Below are 20,604 nucleotides of genomic sequence, written 5' to 3'. Positions count from 1 at the left end.
GGAAAATTATTGCTCTGATTCACTTTTCTTTGCTTGACACATGGAGTTAGTGATTGACATTGTGCTGCTGCGCCCGGTACGGAGGCTAAAACGGTATGGTTTCTTTGGTATGTGTAGAGAGAGCTAATAACTACTGCAAGCTGTGTCTCAACATAATCTTTGCTGTCATGTGGCATGCCTTGCCTACCATCAGTCCGTCTTACAAAACCAGTGGTCCAACCAGTGTTTACAGAACCAGCTCGGGTTGGCTTTTCACTTACCAGTAGTGATTTACAAAGAAGCTGAAAATAGTTGGGGCTCTTATTTCTAGTCTCGACATATTTTGCTGTGAAAATGACCAAACATGGGACCAGTTCAAGTTGCCCAGCTTTATGCTGATGTCTCATTTGCTTTAGAAGTCTGGGTACCCTGCGGTGTGACACCAGGATCACAAGCTTTTCTGTCCAACGTTACTTTTTTAGTGCTGGTTTCAATTGTGTTGCTCTGAGTTCCACATGTCACCAAATACACTTTTTCATCCCTGCATCTTAGTGTTTTCAAGTTTTGTGTGCTCTGAAGAGTACACACGCTTTAGGACATGTCAAAACAAGTACCAAGTATTTGTTGACATTTTATCTCCATCTTTCCCATATTTTTGGATCTGATACCTGGCTACTTCACACCTGGGCACATGTATCCGTCCTGTTTTCTTTTAACCATCCCTGTTGTTGCACAACTATGCCATCCTACCTGCCGTCCTGCCTCCTCTTGCATCACTGTAATGCCACAACAGAGTCGGTTTGGAGAGACAAAAGGCTTCAGAGAGATCAGAGCCCTATCTGTATCAGATAGAGGAGCACAGTCTGTGCAGCATTCAGATCGTGGACAGATAGTCAAGGCCAGACTTTTAAAGATGCTGAACTTACTTGCATACTTGCAACAGAGGTGTGGCAAATTTACTCATAACCACTAACCTAAGATACCTGCTTGTTTTGGCTGGATCACCTTGATTGTCCTACACACTTTTTGGTGTCGTCTTTATTTTCTCATGAATCTGATGTCTGCCTCCATCCTACAGCTCCCAAGTCCCATCATCTCAACCTTTGCTTTCCCAAAGGACTATGCCAAAGGGAGAGTCTGATGATTCCCATCTACCATAGCTATGATTAACTGCCACCTCACCATGCCCAAGAGTTATTTTGCACCAGCAGATTTTGAGCCATGTGTTAAACTGGGTCATAATTTGTCTGCGGTGGTTGTGCCTCCAAAATGCAATACCGCTTCTAGAAATGAGGAGGGGCACACATTTACACACGCGTCACCTGTGAGTGACTTTGGATTGTTTCTTTAGGAGAGAAAATCCACTGTTTTCCCACAGCTAAGGCCCACAGTCTGTTTCAAAGTGGAATCATTTTTCAAGGGTGTTCTTCCTTTTCATATTTTACAACCTTTGATCGCACATCCAGAGCTTTGGCTTCCTCTCCAGGCAGCTGCCTTGCCAAGGCATTTGAATTATCGCAGTTTCTGAGCTGGAATTTCCAATGTTTGAAATTAGGAACTGGGCTAAAACCATTCACCAAAAGCCTCTGGGTAGTAGTGACTTGTAAGAACTATGAACCCGGGACAAACATGAATTCACTTTCTTTGGGCAGAAGGGCTATCAAGTATACCCAGCAAATATTCATACTGCTTGATGACTTGTAAGGCATCATAACATATGAATGTAATATTCATATATGAATATGATATGAATTTTTATTCATATGTATATAAAATTGATTATCATATAAATATTAATATGAATATTAACATGCATTTTTAGAACAATAAAAACAAAGTGTAACACACAATGGCTGACAGGTAGCTGAGGTTTAGTCCGTCAAGAATGACGAAAAGGTTCTCCCTATAGTACATTGTGTCAATAGGGAACATGGATTTTATAGATCTGAAAAACTACAGTCGTATTCAGAGAGCTGTAGCAATTCTCTTGACTGTTTCAGTCAACACTTAAAATACCACTTCCCCCCCCCCCCCCCCGTTTCTTTTTTTTATAAACATCCCCCCTTCCCCCGCCCATTCAAACTCCCCAGGTAATTAATTGGAAACGACGCAGTTGCGGTATTGTCAAAGGTCTGACTAACACCCATCAAACCCAGGAAACTCAGACTTCTTGAGTGCTCCCCTGCTTACCTCGTGCTGTTGTGCTAACGGTATTACTGGGGTCTACAAAAAGTGCACGGTCATATATACTGTACCATATGTTCACAAATACCAATGCGCAGCAGAATGAATTAAGGATAGGATTTCAGCCTTCATAATGAAGAGTCTTGCTTTTATGAGTTCAAGTCAGACCCTTAACGTTATTTTAACATAGATTTTGGTGTTTAATTATGTAATAAGATTTACTGCAGTCATCTAACAGATGTTGATTCAGGGTCAGTGTTTCTCATAAATTAGTTCTGAAAGGATTTGTTACTTCTGGGTCAGCAGATAGGTCCAGAGTGCAAAGAAAAAAGGGAAAAACAATAAACACTGAGTTGAAGGGTTTCTTGGGATTCTTTCTTCAGTTACATATCCACATATTTTCATGGTCTTAATGACTATAGCCACAGGAATGTTTGCTTTAACACTAAAGATGGCTCAGGCCAAAACCCTATATCCAAACATCTGCAAAGCATGGGAAAGTTCAAACTTTGGGGCTCTTTATTTCATGACCCTGGCCGTTAATTTTTCATACTAATATGACAGATTTTTTCTAGGGCTCTGCAGTGGGAATCACTGTGAACTCTAGCAGCACCTGAAAAAGTTTCATCTTCATGTGTTCGTTGTCAGAGTTTGTGTATGAAGTGCAGCTAAAGACCAGTGTTGGCCGATGCAGTTGTCATCACATATGTAGGCTGAAAAGGTGCACCCACCTTCCTTTGAAAATTCAGCCTTCCCATGTCTTTGGAAGCAAATCATATCGGTACATCCTACTGCTAGACCTCTATAATACACCCTGCTGGGGATGTTATCCATAATATAACTAAAACCACACAACATTATATTCATTCTTCTATAGTTGTGGTTAAAGGAGCTATTCCATATTAAAATATTTTTTCCTCCCCTCTATAATTTAGGTGCAGACAAATTCCTTTGAGACTGAAATCATACTCTTTGTATCTTATTCTGCTGAGAATACTTTGTTGGAAGCAACATTTAATAGCGTTGCCAGCACTAATAGGGCAGTTTTAGCCTGCCCAGGCTTTTACAAACACTGGTGGATATTCACAGTATTCCCCCACTTCAGGTTATGAGAGACCGAGTGACCTTCCTGAGGCCGCACGAGATGTTATAGCTAGAGGTGCCACTATGACTTTGTTCATTCAGTGCACGCTAAGACTGCTCAACATATAAAACCATCTGCCTGACTTAATTGCCTTTGTCTGCGAAAGTTTAGGAGTTTCCTACCTAAAAAACTCCTCTAAGATGAATCCCAGCTCTTACTGAGAGCTCTGAAGTATTTCCCTGAACAGCAATCATACAGTGGCAAACTGTGAGCCCTGGACTCCTTGCAGAAGTAATGTGCGAGAGGAGGAAGAGCCCGTGGCCAGCTGCTGAATCTCAGCCAGCAGAGCATTGCTGAACCTGCTCCGTGTAAGCGCTTGGACACGGCCCGGTTCCCGGAGGCTCCCCACGCTCCATCCCTCGCATGGGAGGCCCTCACGACCGCTGATACAAGTTTGTACCACGCAGTGCCGGAAATTTAAATAAGCGCTTCTCAAACTCAGGCTTGAAACTCCTCTTTTTCAGGAGTAATTCCATGTAAGTCAATGGATTTACACAATGGATTTAGTGCTGCCAGACGAGAATCAGGCCTGTAGAAAGACACACGTTGTTTGCCAAGAAAATCTCAGAGCTAACTACTTGAATTGTGCAGTTGAGCTGCAGGGAGGTCAAGTGGACAGACGATGGGACTGGGACATACAGGAAGTCCCTGGTTCAAACCTCAGCTCTTAAACTGTCGTGCGGTGGGACCTCTGGCCAGTCAGTTCATCCCTTATACCTCCATTTCCCTGTTTTCCTTCATCCAACTTGTCTGTTTAATATGGAATTTGTTCGAAAAAGGGTGCTTCACTTCATGGGCTGGGCTGGGGCACTGGCACCTCTCCCTGCCTGTGCTGGAGGGCAGTTTCGAACTCTTTGTTTCCTCACACTGCTGACCCTCAGCTTCAGTGTCCGCAAGCAGCGTCACACGGGACCATCAGCTGTCCATCAGAAGACAGGCAGACCTGTCACTTGGTGGGATGACGCACCGTCCTAACCCTGTCTTGGGAGGACTCTGGCACTTCTTGTTATTCCACGGTCAGGGTTGGGAATTGGAAGAAGTTCCTTGTTTTGAACATTTGCTTCACAGCCCCGATCACTAAAGATGCTTTAAAGTGAAAGCTTTGACCCTTTGGAGCGGGACTGAGTTTGTGATAAATGTGGGCCACTGGCATGAAAAGCCTCAAGGACTGGAATTCGTGTATATATTTGTGTGGGTATGCGTGTGTGATTTTCAGAAGCAGAGTCAGGCCAAGAACCAGCCCTCCTGAAAAGCCCCATCTGTTTCTTTCAGCTCCTTCCCGCAGCAGCTTGGTCGTTATCGGTGGCAAATGTCCAGAGTCACTTGTCAAGCACAAAGCTGCCAAAAATCATTAAAACACAACGGTCACCCACACCCTGTACCAGCCAGCTGTAAAACTGTTTCAAAGAGAGTCTGATAAACACATATATGCTTTTAATAGCCCACATAGAGTCACATATTTCCTACGTGCTTTAATGAACCGAACAACAGCATGAGATGCTGCAATCAGATATTCTTGCCCTTTTCTGTTGTGGCAACTCGCAAGCTTGTTTGAAGGCGAGGGGAAAGGGAACAAAGCAGGTGGCTAATGGGCTGTTTTTCTGTTTCAGTGGAGCATGACAGAGAGTTTCACCATCAGCGCTGCCACTACCGAGAGTTCAGGTTTGATCTCTCCAGAATCCCAGAGGGAGAAGCGGTGACGGCTGCCGAGTTCAGGATATACAAGGATTACATCCGCGAACGCTTCGACAACGAAACGTTCCAGATTAGTGTCTACCAGGTACTCCAGGAGCACCCGGGAAGGTGAGTGACCCACAGGCAAATCCCAATGAAAGCGCAAGCACGGTATGTTCCTCCAAAAAGTTACATCCAATATTTTTAGAAATACCGGTGCCACCAAATGTGTCTGAAGAGCTGGGCTGAGGCATCAGGGTTGCACAGTGACATCTCAGTCAGCGCTGATGCGGTGGGCACGGAGGTGCCATGCCTGGTCAGCCACCGAGGGCATGGGGAAGGGGTGCCCTGGGAGCATCCCCTGGGGACTGTCCCTGGGGGCAGCCGGTAGCTGAGGAGCGAACAAGCCTGGCCACGTGCTAGTACACAAGATCATAAACTCAGAGTATTTCAAGATTTCTGGAAGACCTACCCTCTTCCTCCTGCCGGTTATGGATCCTGAGGTGGCAAACCCACATCCGAATGCTTCCTTCCTAATTGTAGCTTAATTACTAGCCTTTATTACCGAAGGCGTTCGAGATCCCTAATTAACAAAGACAGATGACACCATGCTTTTTATATTGACTGATTGTTTTGCATGTGCAAAACTACAAGATGAGCTATTAAATCCATTCCAAGCAATTATTAATGTATGCCAAGCTCCCTGACAAATCCTCCAGGGAACTTGAGTAAGAACATATGTCCAATTTTCTCATCTGTTTTTAGTTCCAATTAATCAGCAATCCCAAACCATTTATCAAAGGCACTTAGTTTCATTTGCACATATTTATTTTACGTACAAATCCTACCAAAAGTGAGACTGCATTTATTTACATGTAAAGTATTTACAGTCACATGCTAGTCAGAAGTTACTCTCTAGGACTACTAAATATGGGGTAATAATACTACAGCCCTAATTTAGGTTTATGAAAAGAGAAACACTAGGGATTTAAAAAGCGGGCTTTATATTTTTATAAGAGCTAATAAAAATGCAGAAAAAGTGTTCTGCATTTTTTGATCCATTGAAATATGACAGGAAACCGTACCAATGTTTTTAAATGGTGAGAATTTCTACCGGCTTTGCTGTATGGTAAAAGTACTTAAAGAGAGGTGTGTTTTCTCCCATAGCTGAAATTCCAGTTTTATGGGTCAAAACTCATAGTTCTCGTGGCATTTCTATTGACACAGTTATTTGCAGGGTTTGGGGACTATGCTAATATTAATCTATTTTTATCAGTGATAATTTGAACTGCACATTTTAACCAGGCTCCCTTAAAGGAGAAGGCAACAAGCCACAAATATGCATAGGACCCCTTAGATGTCCTGCTCACTACAAGCACTTAAGTTTATTCCATCTTAGGCCCTCCCAGACACAGAAGCCTGCCCTTGCTGTATTTCCCGAGTGGGTTATACAGTTACAAGCCTGCAGGGATGACTTTGCACTCTTGGGAAAAGCAGAATCAAGATGTGTGTTGGCAGATGAAGAGGGCCTCACCAGCGTGCCAGGGCAGTAGGGAATTGCCAGAAACCTGTTCTTGGAGTAAATGTCCTTCCTCATCAGATGCCAGGGAAGTTCTCCTTCAGATCCTGAGCAGTGAGGTAGGTGCCCGCTAGGAAACCTACTGACAGAGTTAGGATGACATTTATTACCTTAATTTTAAGATGATATATCCATAGGTTTGTTAAAACTATGTTTAGAGAGGGCTGTGAGGTACCCACTGGGGATAGTTATGGATATACAGCTGCTCGGAGCATCAAGTGTTTCTGCAGACTGTCTCCATCACAAATTCTTATTCTTAAAGGAAAAAATATATGCAAAGGGCAGGCATACACATGAACCACTGGCTGGAAGATGTGCGGAATCGTGCTAATTACACAGATCTTCCAGCTACAAGATTAGATGCAATTTTACTGCGTCATATTCACCACAGGAACACTTTTTTTAAGGAGTGTTCATCCATTTTCACCCTTTGCATACATTTTGGCACAGGCAACGGTGAGTTTTGAACAGTTTGTCCTGAAAAAATATTCCCGTTGGTTTGGATTGACCAAAGGTAACAATATTGTCCCTAACATTTGTCAAAATATTTGCTCTCTTTCTGCATTTTTCCACTGACATTTTCCAACCGGCTCTGTCACAGACCAGTCATCCAAGTCAGTGTGTCATTGGGCAAGTGGAGAAAGAAAACAAGCTCTCTCCAACGTTGATCAAAAAACACCCATTCGCTTTGATGCCTCCTTGGCTGTTTGTCTCATCCTGAACAGGCTGGAAAGTCAGACCCATCTGACGTTGTTAGCAACAAGAGCAAAACAAAGCCAAACTCTCCCCCCCCACGCAGGCAAGAAAACCTTTACTCGTGTTTGGCTTTGTAGATTCCTCTCCCTAGACCATGGCAGGTACGATGGCCAAGTAAAACCCAAACGGGTTTCCCTCTCCCTGTGCTCTTATGATGATACAAGAGCAGTGGGATCTCCGGGGAGACTGCTGGAATTGCCTTTTGGGATCTGAAACACCAGGTGTTCTCCTGGCCTGTGCCCCCCCTGCAACGTGCACCTCCTGTTTAAGTGCAGCCCAGGCACAGAAGCTCAGTGCCAGGCTCCCCGGAGGCAGCTGCGGCATCGCCTCGCCTTCGTAACACAGCAACACACAGCAGAGGTTGGGGCAGCTTTGAGGGCCACAAAACCAGCACGGGATGCAGCTGAAAAGCCCAAGCTGAGGCTGACTGGAGATTTTTTCCTTTGAGGGTGAAGAGACACCTTCATATGGATATGCTGAAGGCTTAATTTTCAGCTAAACCTCAGATGAGCCTCCAGTTTGGAGGGTGTGATGGTGTGCCCTCAGTTCAAATAAACCATAAGTACGAGCCGTTCCACAGTTAATGACTTGCTTTACGAGTTCAGACAGGTTGGCAGGTATCTAACCAGCAACATCTCTTGTCTGCAATTTATTGTCGGTGAAAAATACAGGCAGAGGTCTTTCCAGACAAACAGCTGCACCCACAGCAGGCTGTTTCTGAAATCCTGCCCCTCAATAGTATCGGCATCTGAACACAGGGTGGAAGCTCTCATCCGTCCGCCGGCTCAGTCACGGGCAGATAGACACCCAACCACCCTGGCAGTAAAAATGAGAGCCCAGCTCTGTCCATTGTGGCGGATGGGATGCCACTCTGGACTTTGACTAACAGAAATTATATCTCTGTCAACTGAAGATATTATTACAGGTAACCAAACTAAATGATCAAATATTCTTTTGGGCCTTTTGAATCCATGAATTCATTGCAAGGCAAGCTTTTCAAACTGGCAACATCTTCTTTATAAAAAGGCATGTGCAGCATTCTTTAGGCACAAAGCAACAGCTATTTACTTTAAGCAAACAAGTACATTCATGAACAAAAATGTTCCTAATATCATAAACACTGTGAAAACAGTTGATGTTTTGACTAATATGTCTCAAAGCTTTCCTGTGCATAACAAAGTCCAGTGACTCATGTCCAACTTCTGTTTGGGCTTCATGGTTCACTCACCCAAAAGCCTGGGAAAGAGTTTTACAAAGCCAGTGACTGGCTTGAGAAGGTTGCTGAGCGGCAGGACATCAAGTCCCTGCTTGTGGTCACAAACCCTGCTAGCAGGAACTGAAGGTTGCCATCAGGGAGCTGGGTGCTGCTCAAGTTTCCGTCTCCTCCCTTCTGGGCGCTGGGGGAAAGCAAAGCAGATTCCGATGCTAGGGAGCACACGTCACGGGGCACAAGGCTTGCTACAAGGTGTTGAAGGTTATTTATCTCGGGCACTGATGCAGAGAACATGTCAAAATAAAGCTTATTGATATGAGCCTGGGAAAAATGAAGTTTGATACTTCTACAGTGGAATCATGAAATAGTTTGTGAACTACTTAGCAAAAGAAATATCCATTACCCTCAGACTCTCCATTCGTGTTGTAAGCAATGGCCAAAGCAAGAATTTCAAAGGAACTTAAGTGCTGAAAAGACACGCAGCTATGCAGTGACATTTCTAACAGCAGCTAAGCAGGTTGGATACCTAACTCCTGTTGCAACCGATAGGAACTTGTGTATTTTCAAAAGGTACCCGTGGGGCAGATTGTCAGTCAGGGCGTCGTCCTCGATTTATTAATAACCTGAAGCTGCAGAAAAAATGCAGACTGCGTAGCTCCCCTCAACATCACAGCTCGATCCTGCCCATCTGTCTGCACCTTCAGAAGCTAAAACACCTCGTCCCAGGGTTACATCTCTGATTTCATCGGACCCAGCGGTTGCACTGGGGAGTAAATCCCAACCCCTTTGAAGTCAATGGGAGTTTTGTTACTGGAGAGAATAAAGCCAGGTACTTGACCAGCCTTTGGTAACTGAAATGTAGTTGCTACACGTTCACTTTGTGGCCATTATGGATTTCACAGGCTTCAAAGGCAGTGAATGATTTGAATGCTCATGTTACCAGCCCTACAGAAAAATCAGATCTTGCAGGATGCATTCCTGGGTTTGACTTGCAGCTGGAACACTTTAGTTTGTGCTTCAGACTACACCACTTCTGCACCCAGATCAAACCTGAGCCCCTCTCCAGACCCCTTCTTCCCGTTCATTGGAGTCTGTTTCCATGTTGTGGGCTGAAACATGTAATTCTAGTAACTAAGAAAGGCTTAGGCCCACCCAACCCGCGAAGCAGATGTGCCTTCTTTTTGGAGCTTTTTTAAGCACCAGCGTGACCATTCTAGGGATGGTGCAGCAAAGAAGGGTATAGTTTGTTTTAACATTGTGCCCCAGCACCATGATGGTATCTGCAAGTGCTAACAGCATCTAGAAAGGTGCTGACAATAGCTTTGATGTGTTTTTTTGTGTGATTTATCTGCAAGTCAGTTGATAACTGTACTCATCTCTTAGCAAGTAGCAAGGGAGCTTTAGCATGGAAACCCTGTAGCTCTCCAGGAACAGAGCTGCATGCAGTTATCTCTTTCAGACCATTCCTAAAAGCCACTGCAGCCTGCAAAACCTCTGACAAGTCTTGAACTCGCTTAGCAAGGCACAACTCTTCACAGGCACTTGAGTAGCTGCAGGAGGCATTTTGCATACCCCAGTGGGCTCTTGCTCAGCTAAGTGATGCACTAATGAACAGCGATTCAATGCTGAATAGAAACAGATGTATATAAAGTGTCAGAGATATGTATATAACCTCATTTCTCTCAGCACTGCTTTTACAAGAGGCTTCATATTTAGGAGACATGTTGCATCTCTGTAACAAACCCTCAATTCCACTTTTAATCAGTCTTTGAAACCTAGATCTTAATGCTTGTCAAACACTACATAGGAAAGGGAACTCGGCTACTAGGAACACACAAAACAGAACTAGAATCTGCTGGAACTTTAAAGTGAATTTAATTTCGCCTAAGATTCAACAAAATTTACACGGTTCTGTTTCACTACCAGTACAGCCAGTTTTCAGACCAGTCCTTGGAAACCACATTGAGCAAGCTGTATTCCTGCCGTGGCCATCCCTTCACCTGGAGGAGCCCCCGGGCTGTGCTTGGCTGGCGGCTGCTCCCCAGGGGCATGGGGGGCGTTTATCAGCAGGGAGGGAGAGGGAAGGATAAGCAGGGGATCCCAGGCATGCAGGGAAGGGAAGGTGTGGGAGGAGGGCTGCATCAGGTCTGTGTACAGAGGGTGTTGCAAACGTGCCAGGGAGAGGCCCAGGGAGATCCTGGGGCCCTCTCAAAGTAGGAAAGTCTGAAAAATATTTTCCTAAGCTTGTCTTTGGACAGCTGCAGCCGACTTTAAGCAATGACACCAAGCAAACTGGAATCTGGATACTGCCGTTTTTTTAATCCAAACAGATGTCTTCTAACCCCAGATCTCCTCTCACCCTCCCAGGGTGCTCTTTCTGCCTTCTCCTCCCTCCACCTGCTCAAACCTGGACACGAATTGCCCCTATCCCCCCACGCCAGCTCTGTCCTTGGGCTGCCTGTTAGTAAACCTGCTATCTTGCACCGTGCCTGTGACCCAAACAGCCCCTCTAGGTTTAGAACACCAGTCAAGAGGACAGGATTATGCTCCTGGCTTAGTGGCTATGGTTTACGTGCCGAGTCAGTAAGACATTTAACATATCTGTGCCTCAAGTGCTTCCCACTTTAAAACGGAAGCGGGAGGGTTGACCCGTATTTATAAAGCAATTTGAAGTCTGTGGTAAGGTGTCACAGTATGGTTATCGTTTAAAACACTGCGAGATCTGTAATTCCTCAAAACTAGCAGGTAGGGATTAGCGTGGTGCAGCTGCCGGCCAGCCTCGGTGTGCTCTTTGGGCTGGCAGATTACCCGAGCACAGGCAGGGGACTGCAGGACCTGCTGGCAGTGGCCCTGGGCCGGCTGCCGCCAGGACATGGCCCCGGTGAGCCAGGGCTCCAAGGCTGCCCCCAGCCCCCAGCGCCAGCACATCACAGAAATCAGCTTGGCTTGCGATGTAATGGAAGTTGCTGAGAGTCACCTTTGCTTCCGCTGCCTGTCCTTCCTGTTTATTTTTATCCCATTTGGAAGTGCTCGTTAGTGTTTACTATCACTTGTCAACCAGCAGCTTCAAATAACAGAGCTGATGAGGCGGATGGGGAAAGAGAGTGGAGAAAACAGACGCAAAACCAGGTGCTGCTTGGTTAGAGGGCTTCCCTAGAGCATTGTAGACCTCATAGCAATAGAGCCTGTAAATGCAGAGTTTCGTCTCCTGTTCTCCCTTGCTGCTGCAGAATTGCCAACTCTCGTATGAGTCTCTGCTTGTAAGTCCATGCTCTTTCTCATGCCCCAGCTCATCAAGGCAGGTGATTAAGAGAGATGCTGCGCTTCTGAGTTTTAGATACATTTCTAGTTATTATGGCTACAAACCAAAGTGCATCCTAGAGGCTGAAAAAATACCCCAGCAGAAGGCAAAGAGCCCACACGTACTATTTTCATGAAGCTTCTTGGTTGTTACTCCTTTTTCTTACCTTAGAATTACCGCATTGCAGTGTGGCAGTTCTCTTCCTCACTGTTTCCTTTCAGGATACTCCTACTTGCCTTTTCTGTATTTTGTCTCCTCTTATTTCTCCACTCACCCCCACAAACCTCACTTCTTCCAGTCCTTTTCTCTTCCACTAATCCCCTGTGATTCCCTTTCTTACCCCACTCATGCCACCTGCCCTGCATATCCCTGGGCACACACAGCCCTTTGGCAGCTTCAGCCCCTTCACCTCAATAACGCCAGCTGCTTTCCAGACACGATCTCACACGCATCCTCCTCAGCCACCCTCACTTTGCAATACTTGTTATTCACCCTTAAGTCCAGAAAACACCCAAGTTCACTAAGGAAAATTCACAGACCACACAGAAGTTAGGTGACCCGTAGAAAAATTTTTGGGAGGGCTAATGGGAGGTGCCTCTCCGTTCTGGCATCCAGCGCCAGGCACTACCGAAGCGATCAGTAGACAAGTGCCGACCTCCTGTCCTCATCTTAGGCTCCATCAACAGCCCGATGCTTGAAAAAATGTGAGCTGAAAGCCCTGAGTTTTATCATTGCTAAAAGCTTTGACACTGCAGCTGATGTAAGTGCCTTGAACGCTGAGCCATTTTGATGTGGTCGCAACAAAACATACTTGTGGTCTGGATCCAGACTTCGCCATTTATGTAACTCTAATCTAGACATTAACATTTCCATGTCTTGGCTTAATTTTCTGTAAAATGAGGATCACGTGCCTCTCCCTATCTCTTGGTCTGGTAGGAGCTTCAGTACAGTTTCTCACATGCTCTGAAGTTTCTCAAATGAAGGGATTGAATTCAGGGCCAAGGAACCAAAGTGCTTTTCTGCCTCTCGGTTGCAGAGCCATTATTCACATTGCTCCAAGAATGACCTAAATATGCGTACAGTTGGTAGGTAAGGTACCAGGGGGTGAGGTGTGCACTAAAAACGTTTCCCCTTTGTGCTTAGATCTTTATCTCAAACTTAAAACCCAAACTAGCCACATTAGTTAGACTTAACTAGCACCATCTCATATGACAACTAGTTAGACTGAAGCCCTCAGAGCAAATTTTGTTTAAGCCTAAGCAGAATAACATTTCTTGGCCAACAAATAAGTCTAAAGGGCTTGTTGTCTATTAGCTAGTGATTTAACACTGTTTGCCATCTTTGGAGAGCAGGGCATTTCACTTAACGGGAGGTCATCCTTTTTAAAAGAACAAGAGGTTTCTTTTCATTGGAACAGGTGCCCCAGTCTCAGGCGGAGATGAAGCAGGAGCCTCTGCTTGCAACACCAGTCAGGTTTTGCATCCCACCCCTGGCCGCTGCTGGTGGGCCAGAGCAGAAAGTACTAATCCAGGAGTGCTTGAACTTCTCCAGAGAGCATCCGACACGGGGCCTTTTTGGGTCCAAATGTTCCAAGTGTGTGTGTGTGAAGGACGTTTCCCCTTTAGTGGGTCCCTTTGATCTCTCTCACTTCAGGCTTCCCCTCCAGGCCTATTGTTTGCACATTGCTGTAACTACAGGAAAACAAACGCATTATACAATTTCCCAGACTGACTCACCCTGGTACTTGGTGCCTCATGTTGTCTGGTTACCCTTGATTGCATCATGTCAGCATGGGAAGCTTAAAGGCTGGTTTTTCTGAGTAATACTGCAGTTGAGCAGTAGCTAAAAACAAAAAAAAAAAGTTATCATTATTGCTATTATCTTCAACCTGCAAAGTACAAGGGAGAAAAACCAAGCAAGCCAAGTCCCTATTAACTAAACCTTGGTGAATCATGAGTTCCAGTCAGGGGCCATGCTTAAATGATGCAGTATGTGAATATAAAAACCCTTTACTTCTGGAAACTTGGACTCAGCCATTGGAACGGGCCAATCCGTACTACTCCCTCATCCCCGGCTCCTCTGGGATGCGTTTTGTTCCGCGTGTTGTAAACAGGGAAGGGCGGGAGGTGTCCGTGCGGCTGCGTCATGCACAGTGGGAACAGAGCCATTGCTTCTGGGTGGGGATGAAACCCCAGGAAATTTGTCCCCCGGTTAGAGTTCAAGCATCTTGCATTCCTTTAACTCGTGTATGTGGAAGGAAGACGTTATCTGTACTGTTTCTCTTCAGCTGTCCTAGGTGCACCCAGCAAAAGTGACTGAGCTTCAGAGAGCAGCTCCCAAAACCTGAGTTGAGGCCTCCATCACTGCACCACTGCCCCATCCCGAGCGTCCCGGTTTGGCTGCCCAAACATCACCAAAATACTCCCCCACAGGACCGCCTACATGTCAGCAAGAAAGCGCTGCAGGAAGTTAAATTCTGATGTAGGGCTTCTTCCACAAACGAAAACTTTATTTAAAAGAAAGCAAAACTCCCTCGTCCATGCCTTCCTGCATGGCAGGGATGTGCTGGGCGAAGGGAGGAATTGCAGCTGTTACAGTCCCACACCTGCAAAACATCTCTTGCAAGCATCAGACCTTTGCCTCCTCTTTCTGAATGGAGCTGACGCAGAAAGCCACTGCTTTCCCTCAGGCTGCCACACGCAGCACTAATTGCACCCTCAGCAGCGTTGGCTGTATTTACATATTCAGCCCCATCGTATCCAAAGGTTAACAGCATCATGCACTGGTGAGGAAACGACAGAACCCTCCTTTTACACACGCTGAGCAACGTGCTCACATGCTCCGCGGGAACTAATTTCAGAAGTTTAATTTCATGTAAGCCAGCACAGAGCCAGAGGCGGTGACATCCATTAGCTCACGGAGGAAAGCTATCATCTCTCATACACCCTGGCCCACAAAGGTTGAAAGGAAAGCTAGATAGTAAAAACATTGCAATAAAACTCCATTTCTGCTTTGAGTCAGCTGTGTGGGACAAAAGCCTCTAATTTCTTGGTATCTCACAGGGAAAAGAATCACTAAAAGCTTCGAGACAAATGCCTCTATGCCGATGGCACTTCTCAGGTTGATTTTTGATCACTTGATATTTTGTGCAAACTAAGTTATATATATTTATTTGCACTGACCAATCAACAGTGACAAAATTAATAAGGCCTTCTTTAAGCTTTGAGCACAATTAAAGGATTTTCCAAGGATGTTTCTTCATTCAAAAGGATATAATTACACTTAAACAAGTTATCGTGTTTGTGCGTTGCAAGTACAAAAGCACCTCTTACGGGTCTTGTCTTGACACTTCCATCGTGTTTCTTTGTTCTTCTTGTTAGGTTGTTTTTTATAAAGGAGCTGCACCACTATCCCATTTTTTCATCGACGTTTTATCTCTCAACTTCTGATAAGAGAAGATTCTTTCCTTTATAGAACCTGTGTTTTCTCAAATTTTCATTTTTACAGAAACTTGTCAGGAAACATTTTGTAAATCCAGAATGATTTCACCCTTTTCAAATCCTCTCTATTTCTGATCTTTCTCATTTTCTGGTATTAGTTCTTCAACCAAAATAACTCAGCAGTGGCCTTTAAAAAATTCAAGCAATGAATTGAAAGAAAATTGCCATTATTGCCTCAATCAATTATCTGTAACCTCAGACGAACAAATTTTAAAAACCATTACATATGCTAATATATGCACACCAGTGTTCCAGCTGGCTTGCACCAAGGCTACAATTATGCGTAAGAGTCAGGAAATTATGTGTGGAAAGGATAATGAGCAGCATTGTCTGCCCAATTACCAAGTTTGCGTATGCAAACAATAATTTTGCAAATCTGTGCCTGGCGAGCGTTTTTTCCTGAAGTTGCATCAGCAGCTCTAAGGTTAACTGTAACAGCAAAGTAACCCAAAACCACCTCAACTCTGCTTCAACCCATCCGCCCTTTTTTAAAGGGAAGAAAAGCACTTCATCTGAAGGTGATTAGATGGGAACGCATGCCAGCCCAGCTCTGGCACAATCTGCCGATTGCTGCAAGGCCGACCAAGGGTGTTGCTTAAAGCACGTATGTGAACGTCTATAAAGATTCCAGTGGAGAGCTGGATAACTGGGAATTACGCTTCTTTTTTTCAGGGATTCAGATTTGTTCCTGCTCGACTCTCGAACAATCTGGGCCGCAGAAGAAGGGTGGCTGGTGTTTGACATTACTGCAACCAGTAATCACTGGGTGGTGAATCCCCAACACAATCTTGGCCTGCAGCTATCCGTGGAAGGCATCGATGGTGAGTTTCAGATACCAACACCAATCAGTGAGTCTCCGTTTCAGGTTTATGATTCCCAGCCAGGGGAAGCCTTAAGCATTTAGTCCTCTTTCCTTTGAATAGGATTTCTTAGGCATGTTTTTCCTGAATTTGCCTAACTTGCAAAGAATGGTAATAATAAAAAATTAATCCATCAACATATTTCAGGTTAAGGATGCACTGAAATGCTTTAACAGATTGGTAACGTGTCTGCAGTCATTTCAGTGTTAGCTTTGTACACATCCCCATCGAGGCAGGCATACGCTGCTGGCTGATTTGCAGGTAGTGCGGTCTGGTCGAGGAGGCAGGAAGAAACTTTGCTATGTGCGAAAAGACACAACGGACTGCTTCAGGAGGCTGGTGTTAATTGGCACAAAAGTTCTGTCAAGTTCAGAAGACAGCTAGAAACCATTTTAGTTTCCTTTGTGGCAGTAGAAATGTCTAGTAACCATTTAGATTGCATAGAACCATGCCCGGTCTGGACATCAAGGTCTGCAGTGTGCTGATGGGAGGTTTGGGAATGGGTAGGAGGACCTGGCTCTGAAACATCTCCAGAAAAGCTGTATTTAGAATCAGGCAGGGAATTTTCCTAACCAGGTCTTAACTAGAAAGTCACGCTGCTTTCTCTTAAAGTCAAGATTCCTGATGTTCACCTGGAGATTTGTGCAAGGAAACCAAAGTATCCTGGATCTTCTGGGGGGTTCCCAGGACCTGGGACCATCTGGAACTGCCTGGCTGCCCCGCAGGAGAGGCTAAGCAAAACCCAGCTTATGACTATTATAAATACTCTGAATGTGGTTATCTAAGGACGTGTTCATTCTCCAGATATGCATCTAAGTCATCAATTGCTATTGGTTTTTATGCAACACCGAATGTTTCCAGTAAGTAATATTTTGCATAAAGACTGTACAAAGCAGTTTTGAATGGGGCACCCTATGGAGAGTCACTTATGTGAAAGGGTGATATTCCTCACGTGAGACCTGCGCACAGAGGGGTGCACAGGGGTTGTTTTAACCCGCCCTTCCCGAGTGATCAGCGAATGCAGAAACCCAAACACAGATACAAAGCAGGAGCTTCACCGTGGAAGTAACTAGTCCCCATCTCAATGACAGATGACTTTTGCCATCTTCGTGTAAAGATTCAAATTCAACCTGATTTACAAGTTAATCTTAACTCTTAAAGCTCAAACAGTGAGGCAAATTAACAGCCAAGACAAGCATAACCCATTTTCAAACATCTGTCCTTGTTTTAGTTTCCCGTTTGCCTCGTGAAGGAAGTTCTTGGAAGCACAGAAGTTGTGTCCACAAACATGGCATATTCATTCAATTGTGGTTCACATACTGGAAAACCATCAAGACCCAGCCCAGAGTCCATAGAAAAGCGATAGCTGGAAGCAGGCTTGCTGCCTCTAAATGCTGTGGATGATACAGTATCACACTTACACTCTTCTACCAAAAAAGTCATCTTATGTCTCTGGCCCTCCCCATCCTCACCTAGTGATTTTGCAGCAAAAGTCAATCCCTTTTTTCAGCACAAAGGAGGAAGGCAGCTGATTTCTGAATACGTTGCAGATTTCAGTGGAGACTTTTCAGGGTCCTACATCCAGGGAAATGCTGCAACTTTGCGCACACTTAAGTAACTCTGCTCTACTGGAGCAATCGGAAGCAGGCCCTTAAAAGCATACGGCCAGATCTATCCCAGAGAGCGCTTTCGAAGACAGAAATTCCCAGGTTCAGTGATAAGTGCATTCTCATCTGTTATTTAACTCAGTGAAAATTAGGAGTCTGATTTCTTTTTACACTCCTAAAAAATCTAGCTGAGTTTGTAAAGGGTTGAAATCATACACAAAGTGACTTGCTGCTTTCTCAGAACAGATGGACAAAATACTTTAATCAGCCTATCACTAAAGTTAGAAAAGCCAACTGCAGTGTTTAAAAAGTAAACACAGAGATACAGGAGCTGATTCTCTTGTCTTCTGAAATGAAGTCCCCTGGCAGCACACCTTTGCACTGCCATTTCTCCACCATACAAGTGAATTTTTCTTCCTATTTTGAATGGCAAGGACATGTCCTTCCTTGCGCCCCAGGTTTCGTTTTGGATTTAGACCAACTGTGTGCGCTAACAAGAAACTGCTTTTACACTTAGACTTCACATGAAAATCATATGCTGCAAACACTGCAGGATTTTGATGCAACACTATATGCTTGGGCAACCCCCAAAGCTTTAAGAGAATTAGAAAAAATAATTTTTTTTTCTTTGCATCTGTCATTACATATAGAGCTCTCTAACCACGAAGCCAATATAGTCTATGTAAAAAAAATTCTGACATCACAAGCACTATCCAGATGAGATTACACAAAAGAAATTAAACTGATCTTTGTATGTCTTTATAATCTTGCCAGATAAGTCTATCAACATGTATAACTAAGGGTGGAATCAAAGGATATTTGTTTACTCTTAGAAAATGGGGATCAGCTCAAGCAGCAAGCAAAAGAGATGTTGGAGTGACTCAGTAGCCTTCAGCAAGCTCTCAGCCCAGCACCTGATACGCCTTGCTCGGCAGCGGCATGTGGGAACAGCAGCTGCCCAATTAGGGTTACTTCATTTATTACTTAAGATCCCATTTTTGACAGTACTAAAAAAAGCAGCTCCGTAAAAGCTGATAAAGCCGTGCCCTCTGGTTCAAGAGCACAACTTTAGTTCTTTTGGGAGAGGTTTATCAGTCTGATGGGGACTACACGTGCGTCCTTGTGTTTAACCTTGCTTTCTGGATGTATAGGAAAGTTAGAAAGTGGATTTTTCCCATCTTTATTAAAAAGAAATATGCTACTTCGCATACAGAGCATTACATGCCTTTTTTCCCCTAAGGAAAAATTGCCACCATAATGGTCTCGAACATGACATGTTGGTGTTACGTGAGGAATTCATTGGTCAAATGCTACTTATTGCTGCGCTAATGCAAATCCATTAAACATGTCAGTGCGAGGCTGGGTCCCCTCCCTGCATACCGCTGACCTACTCTCTAGAGACATGGTAAAGGTAAAATAATTTACACTGGACAAACCACAGCCATAGATGTACTTGCTAGTTTAAACAGCTTTGGGAAGCAGAAAGGCTTCTTTGAAGGGGCAGGAAAAGCCGTAAGAGCGGTGTTCAGTGAGCTCGAACTCCTGCAGCTGAGCTTGTTTTCAGGAAATAAGGCTTCAATCTGGCAAAGCCTGAGCACAAGTGGAACTACTTATATATTTAGCATTAGCTACTTGCTTAAGCACTTTGTGGGCTCAGCCTCAAACGTTTAAAATGAGAGCTGTTTGGACAAGTTTCCAGAAAGGAGCTTAAGCAGAAGGTGAAGAAGTTGTTGACGTGTGTCCACATAGAAATCTACATACATGAGTTTTTTGCATCTGCTGTTTTCACCCAAGCTTTCCTGCTGCCCTGTCTGAGATCAGTTTTGCTTTACCTAGTTTACGAGGCCTGGCCCCGCTCCTCTGCGGGCGGCGTGACGTGGGGCCCGGCCATGCCGGGCAGCTGTCGTGCTGCCAAGCTGCCATTAAAACACCTCCTGAGCCAGTCCTCTCCACAAATCCCATATATTGCAGCTCGCTGGGCTGCACGCTTAAAAAAATAAAGAAGGCACTTCAGCCGAGGCCTGTCCGTTTCTTGGCCCTGAGGTTTGACCACAGCCCCCTTTTCTGGGCCTGTCACCCTTACCACTCTTTTGGGCACGTGCAAGAGCAGAGATGGAAACAATTCCAGAACGACAATAATTTATAAGCCTTGGCATTTACTTTAGTCATCTTAAAAACAGCAGTTTGAGAGTATTACCTAGGAATACTTCAGGTTACCAGCTTCATCCCACACATTAGTCAGAAACTAGTAAGATAAGGAAATATTTGCCAGCGGGCTGTAGAGCCGCTCGCCTGCTCTCCCGGGCCAGGCTGCCTTTCAGGTCTTCGCTAGGAAAGTATCAGCTGTCCCAGCTCTGTCCTTAGCAAAAGGATCACAAAATCCATTAACATAACTTTGACTCAGTAGCTCAGAGCAGAATAAAACTGGATATCACCCCTGCTTTTCACAACAGGGCCCAGACACCCTTTGGAGGCAACAGGGAGGAACGGTAGATTTCCTGCTGCCACCCGTTCCTTGCGTCTTTTCTGAACAATTGGACTCATTCTACAGAGAAACCACCTAATTGTCTTCTACCAAAAATAAAACTACTTTTAAAAGCCAGGCAGCATGAACAGTAATCAACAGTTTTAGAGCAAAGTTATCGGGTACGGTAGTGCTCAGATACAGCAATAAGCAAAATGTCTCTAAACATCTGAACTATTTGTTTCTCTCAGCTACAGCATATCTGGAACTCTGTCAACATTTCATACAAGGCATTTTTATTTTAAGCTAATAACCTTCAGTGGGAATTTAGTGTTCCTATGGG

At 44.7% G+C, this 20,604-nt stretch overlaps 1 protein-coding gene across 1 annotated transcript in view; it reads left to right on the top strand.

Moving 5' to 3' along the window:
• The window catches only part of BMP7 (bone morphogenetic protein 7), a 48,807-nt gene that overhangs the window by 20,821 nt on the left and 7,382 nt on the right, over nt 1-20,604 (top strand). The window contains exons 2-3 of the mRNA XM_064465285.1: nt 4,918-5,110; nt 16,003-16,151. Coding sequence (XP_064321355.1) covers nt 4,918-5,110; nt 16,003-16,151 — 342 coding nt within the window. The remainder of the gene's footprint in view (nt 1-4,917; nt 5,111-16,002; nt 16,152-20,604) is intronic.

The sequence above is a fragment of the Phalacrocorax carbo genome, chromosome 14 (genome assembly GCF_963921805.1).
Source record: "Phalacrocorax carbo chromosome 14, bPhaCar2.1, whole genome shotgun sequence".
Lineage (NCBI taxonomy): Eukaryota > Metazoa > Chordata > Aves > Suliformes > Phalacrocoracidae > Phalacrocorax > Phalacrocorax carbo.
The sequence above is the reverse complement of the archived record's forward strand: the minus strand, read 5'-3'. Positions and strand labels throughout refer to the sequence as shown.